Below are 14,279 nucleotides of genomic sequence, written 5' to 3'. Positions count from 1 at the left end.
TTTCCCTTCTGCCCATGAGGCCTTTGCCTGGTACAAAACAGGTGTGATGTGGTGACATCCCAGTCACTTTTCCATTGAGTAGTAGATACCTAATGGTAAAAAGTTACAGGTATTTTAACTCCTTACTTTTCTGGGAAGCAAAGCTAAGCTCTAACCATTTCTAACTGACATATTGGTTTTAATTCATTTATCTTTTGAGCTGCATCTTGTTCAGCTTCTTCAAATAGATGGGTCTTGTCTTTGCAATTACTCTTTACACTGCGTTTGCCTCATATACTTTTCATGCTCTCGCTCCATCCTCCTGCAGAATTTCAGGCAAGTCTGCTGTAAAGGCATTATAAAATGATATTCCCATTGCTCTACATCCATCACATTCCACGCTCTGCTCCTTCGTTTCTGATTGCTGCTTGTACCCAGAGTCTACTGCAAACTTGATTAGCACCGCAGGCAACTTGCAGAGGAGGCTTTGCAAGAGATGGTGACGAAAGTCCCTTAGCCAAGAGTCTGGATACCCATGTGGGATTGCAAACAACCAGGAAATCGTGTCACTGAGATTTCTTATGCTTGTGTTGTGTGTGAGCAAAACCAACAAAGCCACCTGTTTTTTTCTCTAACAGGTGGGGGAAGGAGGAATAAAGTGTTTCATGTCGTTTGTATTAATTCATCACTCAGTTAAGCCCTCCTCCCTCTCTCTTTTTGAGAGGCCTGCCACTACTCAGTGCTGGAGAGAACATCCTCTTGTCTCTACCACTCTGAAATCACCGTCGTCGTTTCCACTCTAGGTTACTTGGAGAACCCTTTTTTTCCCCTCACAATCCACCCTCACCACCTCCTTTCCCAAGAGCTGCTGATGCAGTGGTGATTTCCAGCCTAAGCAGCAATACCAGAACTTTAAGTAGGGTCTCTTGAGGGTAGTAAGCTTTTTATTACAGCCCGCTAGCATATTGAACCATTATGCCACCTTGAACATAAGTGCAAGAAAGCACGTGATGACAAAATCACTTAAATTTTTGCCTAATTTATTAGCGAGGAAAGGGATAGCATATTGTTAAATGCTTTCTGAAATAACAATCTCTTTCTCCCCTAATCCCTCTTGATTTTTACAGGCCTGATCTTGACAACACCCGGAGAGAAGGACAAAGCCGAGTCCAAACGTGCGAAATTCTACAACGAGCTGTGGTTTGCGGTGCTGATGGTAGTTCTAGGTTTGATCCTCTTGGCTATTCTCCTCTCCTTAATCCTTCAAAGGAAAGTCCACAAGCAGCCCTATGCACGAGACAGGCCTCCTTTAGTTCCACTCCAGAAGAGAACATCACCAATGAGTGTGTATTCGTCAGGTGAAAACCACCCGGTACGTTTGGTAAAATGCAATGTTGCGTATACAACGTTGTGATATGCTTTCATCTGCCACCCCCAAAAACACACACAGAGTATTTCTTCCTCTTTCCCCTGTTTTGTCACACTCTTGGTTACCAAGTAAAGGCTGCTGAGTGTAGGAAAAGGACTGTCTGGTGTACCTATGCGTGCACAGAAAGCCAGGCTACAGGCCAAATGGCACCTGGTCTGCAGGTCCTGAAATGCTTCTGATGCCTAAGACAAACTCTGGATCTGGAGTCACAAATGCAAAGCCACTGATGCCACCTTATGTTAGCTGACATCTGCAATAGAGCTGAAAAAGCCTTGGCATGCTGTGAGAAGGTAGGTGATAAATGTGCTTTTCAGTGGAACCTTTCATGTATTCCCAACTAACCAGGATCAATCTGACAGTCTGTCAGATACCCATGAAATGTGCTAAGGACCTTCCCAAAATGCGTGTGCGCATCTGTGCGCAGAGCCACAGTGGGTCCTCCAGAGAGGTGGGAGGAGGATTGTAATAAAGAGGAAGGATTTGTATCATTTTTATTAAGACAAGTTATAGTTCAGTAAAAAAATGGATAAAGAACATGTTCCACCATGTGGCAGAGTAGCAGTGCCATCCTCCCAAACAGGAATACGGCAAGTTACGAGGCTGAGGGTGGGAGCAGCAGTGCTTTCTATTTCCATGCTTCTGCCCAGGCACAGTCCGTGAGATGATTCTTCTTGTCACTTCTCAGCTTCTCTCTCCTGTGAGTGCCATCAAGCAGGATAGTGACTCCTGCATCCTTCACGCATTCTGTTCCTTCTTGTCTCAGTGCCAAGAAGCTGCATCTGTGCCTCAGCGAAGGAGCTCTTGGAAACAATGGAATTTCCAGTGTGCCCCTTCTCCTGGCAAAAGCTAAGAGCATAAGAAACTTCTTGTTTTTTAGTCTCATGGTTTTGATTCCTTTTCCTCTACAGTCTGTCACGCTGTGTTGTTCCTCCTGACTTTAAAATGCCTTTGCTGTCAGCATGCCTGCACAATTCCTTTCCGTGTTTCTGGCCCTTTCTTTTTATTCCCTTTTTCTTTTTTCCAGAAGCTCATGGATTTAATAGAATGGAAGATTCTACAGTACATCAATTGGAGGATTTAATCTGAGAAGTTAGGATAGAGCTCCTGTGAAGTGGCAAAATGGCTTGTGTTGTGTTCTGTCAGTGGCACGTAGCAAGCAGTGCTGGCTGTCCACGCGGTACTTGATGCCCCGTTGAACGTGCCTCATCTTTGCCAGTTCCCCTATTCCCCCCCCATCCTGCTACCTTGCTTCCCTCCACAGAGCTGCGGCTAATTCACACCCTCCATAAGGAACAGACTGCACCTGCACGGCACCTTGCCCTGCCCTAATGCTTTTCCTTCCTCTCTTTAATCTCAGTTTGAGACCATTGCCGACACATCTGATTCATCGAGCAGTGTCACTCTCAAAAGTTACACAATGCACTTAGAGGTAGAGTCATTAGCTTGCAGAGCTGCAAGATGTGTGATGTGCTGGATGACACAAAGAGCATGCACAAAGGCATCTGACACTGCATGCTTCTCCGGGTGGGCGAAACTGGTCATGGTAACTGAAAGAAAGAAGTCTGCTAACACACCTTGCTGTGTCTTCTGCTTCTGACCGTGCATGATGTTTGAAGCATGGGGTTCTCTGTTCTCTTTTACTCCTTTTGTTCAGATGAAGTGTTTGACACCGTGCCCTCTCCTTTTGATGTATCAGTTTGCGTTTTCCTCCTAGGGTCTGGCGGATACAAAAATTCCAAGAGCTGGTGGCTCTCCCACCAACCGCAGCGCCCACATCGCATATGGGGCAAGGAGACGAAGCCAGAGCCAGCTCAATCGCACGTATTCCCAAGCCTCCCTGCACCGCAGTGTCAGCCAGCTGCTCGACCTCTATGACAAGAAGTCTTTTGCTGAAGAACCACCTTGGGATGCCATTATTCACAACCATCGTGCTACCAGTCGGGGCTTGGTAAGGAAAAAGACTCCTGTTCCTCTGGGGTGCTCTTGTGCATCAGCTACTAGTGATGGGTCTGTTCCATTGGAATCGTGAAAAGGTCTAAATATCAAAAGCTGCTGAAGATAGATACAGCCAGAAGGACATGGTCAGACATTAGATCCCCAAAATGCTTCCTGCCTGCTGCTCTCTTCTGGAGCAGCAGATGATCACACGCTGCTCTTAAATGATGTGAGGGGCCCACAGGAATCTGTATATGGTTTCCGTTGAATTAGTAACATCATGGTCTATCAGGGATATGCATCTTGAAGAATTCCTTTCTATTTGGTCAACTCATAGGGTTTTCTCTCCGTGTATTTCAGTAAATGGGTATGTGTGAGGAGGGATGCCTTGGCATCCTCCACACATCCTGTGCCAGAAGCAGGAGCTTACGTTCTAGTGACATCTTGTGCTGTGACCTTGGACTCAATTGCTGACAAGACCTGCTCTGTCACGATGCAGAGACTGTGTGAATGCTGAGACCTTTTGGCATTCATGACAGTGACTTAAGACTCTGCCTACAGGGGACTAGGAGGAGGTTGAGGGGCAGGCAGAGTATCTGTCCTTTAATACAGGAGAGAACAGGACTGGCCAGTGTCACTAACGTACCTGAACACACTGAGTTATGATTCTCAAGTCAAGGGCAGCAGCAACCTCTCCTCCTCTTTGTCAGCAAGAAAAAGGCTTTATAACCTCCACCCTCCTTGGCTTCCACCTTTCCCTGAGCAAATGTGTGGGAAAGGGGCTCATGGCCAGACACATTTTCTCCCAGAAAAAGCTGATTAAGGCTCCTAAAAGTGGGACACGTGAGGTAGTAAGAAGTTACAAGGAGTGTGCAGTGACCGAATGGATCTTGTCCAAAATACAAAGAGTGAACTGCATGGTCTGCACATAAATCCAGGCAGCTTCCTTGGCCTTTTACCTACAGTACACCAAGGAGCTAGAAGGGCTGGAATATCCAGGCATGCCACAGTGCAGGGGTGGTGCCACCATGGCTTTCAACCTGCTGTTAGACCAAGGAAGCTGATAAGGCTTAAGTAAGAACATTGTGATACTTAGCCCCTGTGAGTACAGGTTAACCTTTAGCTGCACTCTGCATCTCGTGGACTTCCTGATTCAGTGGTATCATGACAGCCTCGAGTAATTTTCTGAGCTATCACATCCTCGTGATCTAACTCCTTGGAATTAACAGCCCATCCAGGGTGTACCTCTATATGAGCTCCAAAGGAAGTTCTTCCTGATGCTAGGAGAGGAAACCCACCCTGCTTATCTTGTGCTAACAAACACCATGATTTGTTTTAGCTTGCAAACACACATGCTGCAGTGCTTTTCACTCACTTCTTCCCTTTAAGACAGTCAGTAGCTGAGGACTGTCAGCAAGTTTTGTTCACCCCTTTGTCCACCTTGCAAGTTAATATACTTGAATGGCTGAAGTGGCCCAGGACATACAGCTGCAGGAACACTGCTGGCCATCATCTCTTCATGCTATGGAAACGGTTTAATTCTCTTCTGCTTCCAACTATTTCCCTGCCTCAAAGCATTAGCACGAGTGCAGCTGGAAGAAGCTCAGACCCTCCTTTAGAAGCTTGAAGAACAAAATCTTACACCGAAATCACAGGTGATGTGGCCATTATACAAAACATCAAATGGAAACATGTTTTCTTTCTCTTTTCATCTTTCCAAGTTCCCATCACACTGCAACGAACACTATTTACCATTTATCAATCAGATACATGCAGTAATTGATTCCTTTTTTAACTTAGTGCTTAGTATGAAAAATCTAGCTGGTTTGGATTCAGGTGCCTGAATGCTTTAGGTTCTTACCTCATGCTGGGAAGAATGGCAGAACATGTTTAAAGGTAGAAACGCACTTATTTATCTGACTTTCAGAAGCATTTTTTAGGGGGCAGGAAGAAAGAAATGAAGGAATCTCCTTTAGTCTGGTACAGGTTTGGCTTACATACCTATTTTTTTTTCCCCTCCTAACAGTATGTAGATGAAGAAGATCTTGTCAATGTCATCAAAGGCTTCAGCACAGTCACCAAGGAGCACACCACATTCACCGACACCCACCTCTGAAGAACACAACCACCTTCTCTAGATGGAAAGTGGGTAAAACTTGCCAAAAGCAGCCTGCATGGCCTTTGGGGAAGGGATAGGGCTGCTGTTTCCCCACCCCATGCCCACTAGAGGAATAAAGAGAACTGTTTGTTGAGGGGGTGTGAGGGGTGGGGTAAATCGGTCTTTTTATTTCCACCATGTTTTTAAATGTATAGTAAAAACTGTGTGTTAGCACTGACACCTCAGACAGGTAAGAGAACAGTTTCAAAAGCCCTAAGTAAGTCACACAGCAGTAGAAGGCTGTAAAGGTAGAGACTCTTATCTGTGTCTCTCATCCAACCTTCACAGTTAAGGAAGGTTGTGAGGGCAGTGTGGTTGGTAAGGAAAAGCCTTTTACCATTCCAAAACCCAAAAGGGGCCTTCGTGGCAGGAGAGCCATGGCTTTTCCTGGCCTGACAAAGCTGCACCACAAAATTGTGTTCATGCACAGGTGAATAAACAGCAAATGAAGGAATTCGTCTGGAGTTGCTTGAACTTTTGTGTTCTCTCCCTCGCTTTTCCCCACCCTCTCAGCTAAAGGTTAAAAAAAGCCACTGATTGATGCTTAATTCCAAGCATGGAAAGCCTCCTAACCCATCCCCTATTCAACACTTGCTGTCACAGCCTTCCCTTGTGCTTACGTATTACTAATCTACCTGCAATAAAACTTGTTCACCACCCCCAGTAAACTAGGAGCAAACAGCAAGCAGACAGTGCAACACTGATAGGAAATAATAATACCATGTCAAGGCACTTGTAATTGAGAATTATTATACCATGACAGTAAACCTACCCCCATATTCATCTCTGTCCTTCTTCCAGTGAAAGTGGCAAGAAAGCCCTCAAGAGACTGCCAGTTCTGTGTATTTCACCAAGTGTATTTTTATGCATCCTCTCAGTCACAATCAGCAAAACCCACCATCCGATACCACACATTTTCAGAAAGTACAAGCAACACTCCTCTGGCAATTTATTTGGACTAAGAGGCAGAATATGATGCTATTTTGAATAGCTTCCTCCTTAACCTGCACAAAACACTTCAGACAGCATGATACAGAGCAAGGATCCCATTCATAAACCACGACAGCAGCAGCTCTGCAGAACAACGTGTGGCTTCATCTAAAAGGTATCTTCCACTGAGCACCCACGTGTTCCTTTAGCACCCTCCCTTCCCCCAGAACAGAAATAACCACAACATATCACATGCCTGACCACGTTTAAGCAAGAATGCACAATATTTTGGACCAAGTACCGTACTACAATTTTGGAGCATTACATAAAGCCACACACAATGATGTGGACAACTCTTCAAAGGTTTGGCAGCAGCCAGGTACTTTCTTATAACCTTACAATATTCATTCCGGGTATCAGAACAAAGTCCCATTCAAGAAACAACCCACAACACGTAACGTTATTCCTGCTACCAACCAGAGGGCACCTGCACCATATCTTTGCCACCAGACCCGTTTTCACAGGCCATAGTCTTGGCAGGACGAGTCATTCTTACGGTGGCGTGGGGAAGCAGCCGTCTTTGTAGGTGACGGAGAAGCTGTCCCAGGTAATTCAGGCCCACCTTCAGCAAGAACTGGTGCGGAGGCCAGGAGAGGCACTTTCTTCCTTCCCAGGAAACCAGCTCCTTCAAACCCCATTTTCTTTTTGCTTTCTACTTTGGCCTCGCTCTCCTCTTCTGGTCCTCTTCTTTTGAGATCCAGAGAACTCTCTGGCAGATGATGAACCTCTGTACTGCAACACCCACCTGCATCTGTCCCGCCTGTGCCTCGCGCTTCAAGTGCAGTGGTCAGGACTGCCTTCTTCTCAGCTACACTGCCCTCCCCTGTTGCCTTCCTGGCCTCTGGCTGGCTGCAATTCCCATTTGCAGCAGCTGTCTTTTCTGTTGGGCTTTTGCTGGTTAAGTTAAAAGCCTGGAAGTCCCGGTAACTGTGGAAGCTCTCCGTCCGCCTTGCTCTTGCCAACAGGGGACTTTCTCTGTATGGCCGCACAGAACCATACGTGGCTGTTTCAGGGATTGTTTCATGGTGCTGCAACTGGAGGCTTCAAAAGAGAAACAACCAAGGATGAAAAGAGCAGATGTTAGGCTGAGAATAGGAGTCAGTTCTTCTGCACACCCTGCTCCCACTCATCACAACTCCCACACACGGGCTTCCAGATCACTTGGGATTCTCATGGGATACTTCACACGTAAACTACACACACCCCCCTCGATTTTTGTTGGTTAAGACAGTGAGGACATGGATTCAGGGACTCAGCTACAGCATTCAAGTCACCAAACCCTTCTTTGCCTACCTAAATCTTTGGTGTCCATAGCCAGTGCCATCCTTGGTGACTTACCTGGAATTAGATTCCCGCAGCCGGTTTGGCTGAACGACTGAGGTGGCAGGGCTGATGTTAGGTGTGGCACAGCGAGATGTACTCAAGTCACATTGGTCAAGCAACTTGAGCAGCTCTTCCTCTGTGGGGCCGCCAACATCTGAAAGAGACAACTCTTAGTGCCCAAGTCCCTTTTCCATTATCATGTACATGTGGACAGAAAAAGAACCACACCACAGTCCGGGCACAACCCAACTTACCTTTGTCTTCACTCTTATTAACCATGTCCATCGCTGTGGTCAGGTCCCACATCTGGATGCTGCCATTTGAATGTCCAGTGAAGAGGTAGCGGCGTGGCCGGGAGCCCATTCTGCTGGATCCTTCACATTCTCGCACAGTAAATGAGGAGATAGTAGTGCAGTCAACTGCCTGGATCTCACAGATCCTACAGGAAGAGAAACCCCAAGTTAGTTATCAAAACAACTGCAGCGTCTGCCCAGTAAAGTCAGGACTGGTTTAAGTTTCTGAGAAAGCATTGAAATGGCCATCAAAAAAGGACCTTTCTTCCAGACAAAATTCCTTCCCCTGCAGGACTGGCATGCTGCCCCCACAATATACCTGCAGTCTTACTACTTGTTAATTTTTGTGAGGGAGCCCCCACTTGTTCTATGTCCTTTTTCAATCTGCAATGATTAGAAACCTAAGGCTCTCAAGACTGACAGCAACTAGTCCCTTCATATGCTAAACACTCTAGGAGACTAACCTGCAGAAACAGCACATTCAACCATATAAAAGGTATGCAAAAAAATCCAAGGATGATAAATCCGTTATCTATACAGATAACTTTTGACTTAGACAACTGCAGTATTACTTGACATGGCAGATCTCAGTTGCTTTTTTCCTCCCATTATTTTAGAAGCTTATGTGGGGAGTAAGAGGAAAAGGACTCCCAAAACTAAGCTGCTAAGCCAGATGCCACACCAGAACCTCACATATTCTGGGTAATTTGTATTGAGCTTTTTACATGAGTAATCTGCCCTCAGTTCAGATGCCAATAGTGTAAAGCCATCAACATTTTCACCCAGACTCAAAGTTATTAGGTAAGAAATACAAGAATAATAAGCAGCACAGAACTGAGAGGCACCATCTTTACCATCTCTTGCCATCTTTCTGGCCTAACAAACAGGAAGAAAAGCAACTTGGCAGCATTTTTTACTACATTGGCAGCAACATAGTAGAATATTATGAAGCCAAGGCTAAGTAAATCATATAGCTGACCTTTCTAGGTCAGTTTCTCAGTTTTAAAGGTTCTTCAAAGACAAGTGGAAAGGAAGAGAGAAACTGCTTCCCTGTCTACCTTTGCGAGCAGCAAAATGCCTGCCACCAGCAACTTCAGCATTAGTTTTGAAATGTAATGTTAGCATGGTACCATAACTGAGAGTTACATATTCTGTAGAGGCACACTCGCGTCTGCTTAGTGAGCTCAGGTTATAGTAGATCATTAAGTACAGTTCTGTTACTAACACACAAACTAGAGTACAGGCAAACTTGTCAAGCACAACAGAAGCTTGCATGCATCCCCGAAGGATGGGAGACCCCTACCACCACTTGAACAGTCCTGCTCCTTTACCACTTAAAACCCTAATCATGGAGGTACCTTTTCCCAGTTGAAGAGAGCCTTACAAACAGCTTGTTAGTGATGGGAACAACTTTTTGGATAAAAACCTGTTGATCATCACGTTCACCAAAGGGTCCTAGAGAGAAAAGAAAGATCACTTTGTTTTAACTCCCTCACTCTCTTCTCCATGCAGTCCTGAAGATCCAAACTCATAATGGTATGACCACTGCAATTTTATAACATCAGGACCAGGGAACCAAAGATGACTGACAGCAAGAACAAGTTATACAATGGTTAGAAGCCTCTCCAGATACAAATATGTTTATTCTGGTGTTTTAAAAGACACCCATTCTTGAGTTTTCTGCATGTTCCTAAAGGAAGTATTGTCAATGCAAATCCTACGTCAGGCATCTATAATAACATTAATTACTTTCTTATTTTGCAGCTCCTAGATTTCTTGCCATAGTACTGACCTCACCCTGTGTTCACTGGGCAACCATCAAAGGTTCATTTGCAAGACTCAGACCACAAAGGAATCTAGACTACCTGCGTACCCATATTTACTGACATGCATTCCTTCAGTGTCTTGCTATAGCAATATGCTGGCCTCATTGGCCTCTGCTTCACTAAACTTCAAATTCATTTCAGAATTTCTCACATGTGCACCATTTAACCCTGACTGAACAGTGAACTGGAATTTGCAGCAGACTCAAACCCTTGCTTTGCTCATCTGCTTTGATACAGTCTCTGTGTTTTCTGTCATTCTCTAAACCAAAAGTGAAATGCTACATTGGTTTGCTCAAGGAAAAGGTGTAGCATCTGTATTTGAAAGTTTTTCTTCCCTTTTTCTCACGTTCAGAGTAAGCCCTTTAAGTGTGCTCACTCTATACAGCCTAAACAATGAGTATTTCCAGGTGAATCTTACAGATTCCTGCCATGTTTTCAAGAGGAGAGCAATATACAACAGCTCACACCCATCAACTGACTTGCATGTTATAGGGTTGAAGGTCTGTTTAAACCTCCATGAGACCAGTAAACATATAGGCTCAGCGCAGTGCATTCAAGAGACATCCTACCAATGTCATTTCCAGAACAGTAACTGCCATGACTCTCTGCTTCCTCCAGGGATAAGATTTTGAATGATGCAAGAGGTGTTGAGCCTGGCTGAGTTGAGATCATGCCCCGGAACCGAGTCACAGTCCACGTCCTTACATGGTTGTTATCAGCACAAACTAGAGAGGAAAAAAATGTACAATAATATTTACAAGGGATGACAAAACTTTTGAGAGCAACTTCTCTAATGATTTCTTTGTGATAGCTTTTCAAGATTGAGCAATCAAGCAGAATTTAGGCAATGTCAGGTCACATAGCATCTCCAATTTGCTAGCGATCCAACAAATTGTTGCTGATGTCCTGTTTTCTATTAGTCTTCTCTCTTCCCTGAGAAAGAAAAACTGAGGCAGGTGGAACACAACATTAAGGTCTGAGTCAGCACCAGTAGCCTACAGCACGCTTCCATCTTCTCTGTGCAGATACTAGAACAAGAGACATCATGAGAGCAGCCTGTCAGCAGAGCCCTCATCACACAACAGTGCTCTTCTATTTCATTCATCAGTTAGTCAGTTTCTACATACAGATGTGCCATTTACTGGCATGGAAAGTTTAGCACCAAGTCACAGGGCAACAGATGACCTCTGGGCTGTTTGTTTGAGGTGTAGTTGGATACTATGGCTCCTATTCCTTTTTTGAAGATACAGGGATAGCAGCAGAAAATCAATCTTTTATCTGGGTGATAGATTCTGGGTGAAATAGATTCTTACAGAGGGGGAAGTGATTGCTTCTTCCCTGAAAGAAAGATGCTTTCCTGAGTCTAAGACAGGACAAACAGGATAGCACAAGAAACACTGGGAGACTGCTGAGAAAAGAAGAAACACAGACAGCCCTTTGAAGCCATGGGAAGGCTTTTTCCAGGCCCCAAGAGGAGATGGTGCCCATTTTGCTGCAACCCAGAAAGCTCCTGAAATGCTGTTAAAAGAAGTCAAGCCCTAAAGGACCTGCCCACAACAGTAAGTCTTGACAGGGATACATTTCTTTAAAACCCCTTTTATTCCCGCAAATGGCAGCCTTGGAATAAGACACAAACAAAAGAGTTGTTCCAGTATCTGGGCAAATAAAACCTGTGTCTTTTAACTGCTAAAGGCTCTGAAGAATGCTTACTTTAAGAAAGAGGATCCACGCCAAGCTAACCCCCTCCCTCTCCTCCCTAAATCTGCCCAACTAATTTCTACCACATGTGGGAGCAACGCAAGTTATAAAGTAATGCATAAAATTGCTTCACTGCTCAGGAGGGGAGACCCACCAGTACACATTTGTGAACAGAGAAGATTACCTGAAACAAGGTGTTTCTCTGAGAGCATGATCTTCGTAACAGGACTTCGATGAACTGTGAAGGTCTGAAAGAGCTGAGGCCCAGACCCAACTGTTTCAGGGTGCTGTACAATCACCCTCACAGCTCCAGAGCTGGTGCCATATGCAATCTCAATCCAATTGCCACTTACACCTAAAGCAAGCAAGAACACAGTTGTTCCCCTGAGGAATGAAAGCTTGTCTTACTAGGGCCAGGGAATGAGACCCTAGTAAGGCCCTGAGAACAGTATTTCCAAGCTTCCACAGTAAGGTAGATACTTATTTTAAACACTGTTTACCCATTATTATACTTATTAGTTGTTCAGTCTGGAGGAGGTTCAGGGAGACCTTCTAACAGTCTTTCAGTACCTAAAGGGGGCCTACAAGAAATACGGAGAGGGACTTTTTACAAGGGGGGGAATAGCTTTAAGCTCACAGAAGGGAGATTTAGATTAGACATTAGAAAAAAATTCTTCACTATGAGGTGCTGGCACAGGGTGCCCAGAGAAGCTGTGGCTGCCCCATCCCTGGCAGTGTTCAAGGCCAGGTTGGACACAGGGGCTTGGAGCAACCTGCTCTAGTGGAAGGTGTCCCTGCCCCTGGCAGGGGGTTGGAGCTGGATAAGCTTTAAAGGTCCCTTCCAACACAAACCAGTCTGGGATTCTACAGTTATTTTCTCATGAACAGAGAAGACATTTTGCCACTAAACAACCCCAACGTTTATTTATTGCCATACTACACTTCAACAGTGTCTTAACAACACTTTCTCTCCCATTCTTTCCTCCTTCCCGGAAGTGAAAGACAAGCTGGGTAAGTCATATGGCACTCCTCACAGTGGTCAATACATGCCACATACCATTTACTTTTCTGACTTAGTGGGAGGCAAATAGGAAAGCAAGGCAAGAGCAAGGAGGACTACAGTGAAAAATGTCACTGTGGTATCAGTGAGTGAGTATCAGTTATGTGAGTAACCACGTTCTCCCAGTTTGCTGCACTGTGCTTACAGAAGGGCCTACAGACACAAGAGCTAAGCATCATTCAGCTGCATACAGAAATGGGTTTTAGCTTTACTCGTTATAAGTTTAACCTTGCTGTTGGGTCTATCTGCCCCCCCCAGTTCACCACAAACTATTTCAGTGAATACAATTCATAAAGTGCATATCTTGTGTAAAAGGCTTAAACCCAGCACAGGTATATTATGCACAAGCATTAATATGTGATGTTCTCACATTATTTGTTAATGTATAATGCATGATGTACAAGCATACACACACATAAGTACAGGTACCTACTTACAGTTATGCCTAGTGTTCATCATTCATTTGAAGATGATTAATTGAAGAAGAATTTACTGTTTATGTCAGGGGCTTTAGCCCTGCTATGCAGCAATAGAGAATGTCCATTTAGAAAACAACCCCCCCCTCATCTATAACAGATTCTCACTGAAGAGACAGCCATAGAATACCAACTTGTTTTCGGTGTGAGGTAGACACTGAGCGCTGTTATAGCATCATTGGAGGGATCGTGGTACAATTCTGTCACCAGAAGATCATTGTCTTTCATTCGCAGTGGGAACTTCTGCATGTCTGTAAGGAAGAGACATCTGTTTATGACTCTGAATAGACAGAGTTGTTCTGATGCAACTTAGACCAACTAAAGAGTTTAAGAACCAAACTCCCCCAAATAAGCTGCTCGGTACCACCTCCTCCTTTTTATTCCTCCCTTCTCCCATTTCTTACCTATATAGTATATAGAGCCATTGTTACAGCCCAGCAGCAGGAAAGACCCAGCAGTATCATAGCTTGTGATAGGAACAACATCCTGAACCTAGTGCAAACAGAAAGGAATAAATCACACCAATCAAGAAGTTAGGTTGCTACTTTCTCAGTTTTCAGACATTTTTGATACATTTTGTTGAAGAACACCTTGCTGGTCTGAAGCTCACATGTGCAATGGCATTCTAAAATTACTGCTGGTAGACAGCAATCCTTTCCCCAGCTGGATCTTAAGTCACATTGCTCAGCAGACAAGTCAGCACAACTGCTCCACGTGAAGGCCCAAAACTTACAGCGCTGCAGCTAAACTTCACACTTTCTGTCCTATCCCTTCTTCCCTTTCTGACAACTGCTTAAGAGGTTGCTGAGCAAAGGAACTACATGTGACCTCTTGAAGCATTCCTCTGCCCCCAGTTCTTCTGTTCCCCTGTCAGCCCCTATGGAGCTCTCAGCCTCTAGCAGATATATAATGAGGGGGGAAAAATTCTTGTCCCATTTCTGTGTCCCACTTCTAATACACATCCACACCAAGTCAACTGGAAGGCAGCCCCATCATATTTTACTTACTGGTCTACAGCTTAAGGAGAGGGATTTGCCCTCCAGGATCAAAAGGAGTGCTTATTACCTCAGATGGGACGGAGATCTCAAGCAAAGAAAAAGTTTAGCTTATCC

General features: G+C 44.7%; 2 protein-coding genes across 2 annotated transcripts in view; one reads left to right on the top strand and one right to left on the bottom strand.

The window, feature by feature from the left end:
• LOC104406164 (usherin-like) overlaps positions 1 to 5,459 on the top strand; it is a gene marked incomplete at its 5' end in the record, with an annotated part of 112,204 nt that extends 106,745 nt beyond the window's left edge. The window contains 3 exon segments of the mRNA XM_010015079.1: positions 1,107 to 1,351; positions 3,123 to 3,356; positions 5,370 to 5,459. Of these exon segments, the coding sequence (XP_010013381.1) occupies positions 1,107 to 1,351; positions 3,123 to 3,356; positions 5,370 to 5,459 (569 nt within the window).
• Positions 5,460 to 6,836: 1,377 nt separating this feature from the next.
• Positions 6,837 to 13,659, bottom strand: KCTD3 (potassium channel tetramerization domain containing 3; the record flags this gene model as incomplete). Its single annotated transcript, XM_010015078.1, has 8 exons — positions 6,837 to 7,532; positions 7,830 to 7,968; positions 8,069 to 8,253; positions 9,466 to 9,562; positions 10,503 to 10,658; positions 11,816 to 11,986; positions 13,302 to 13,418; positions 13,572 to 13,659. Coding segments are annotated over 8 exons (1,536 nt in total), but the record flags the coding sequence as incomplete, so codon positions are not given.
• Positions 13,660 to 14,279: the final 620 nt, after the last annotated feature.

This window comes from Nestor notabilis, unplaced genomic scaffold, assembly GCF_000696875.1.
Source record: "Nestor notabilis isolate BGI_N333 unplaced genomic scaffold, ASM69687v1 scaffold4765, whole genome shotgun sequence".
In the NCBI taxonomy this organism is placed as follows: Eukaryota; Metazoa; Chordata; class Aves; order Psittaciformes; family Psittacidae; genus Nestor; species Nestor notabilis.
The sequence above is the reverse complement of the archived record's forward strand: the minus strand, read 5'-3'. Positions and strand labels throughout refer to the sequence as shown.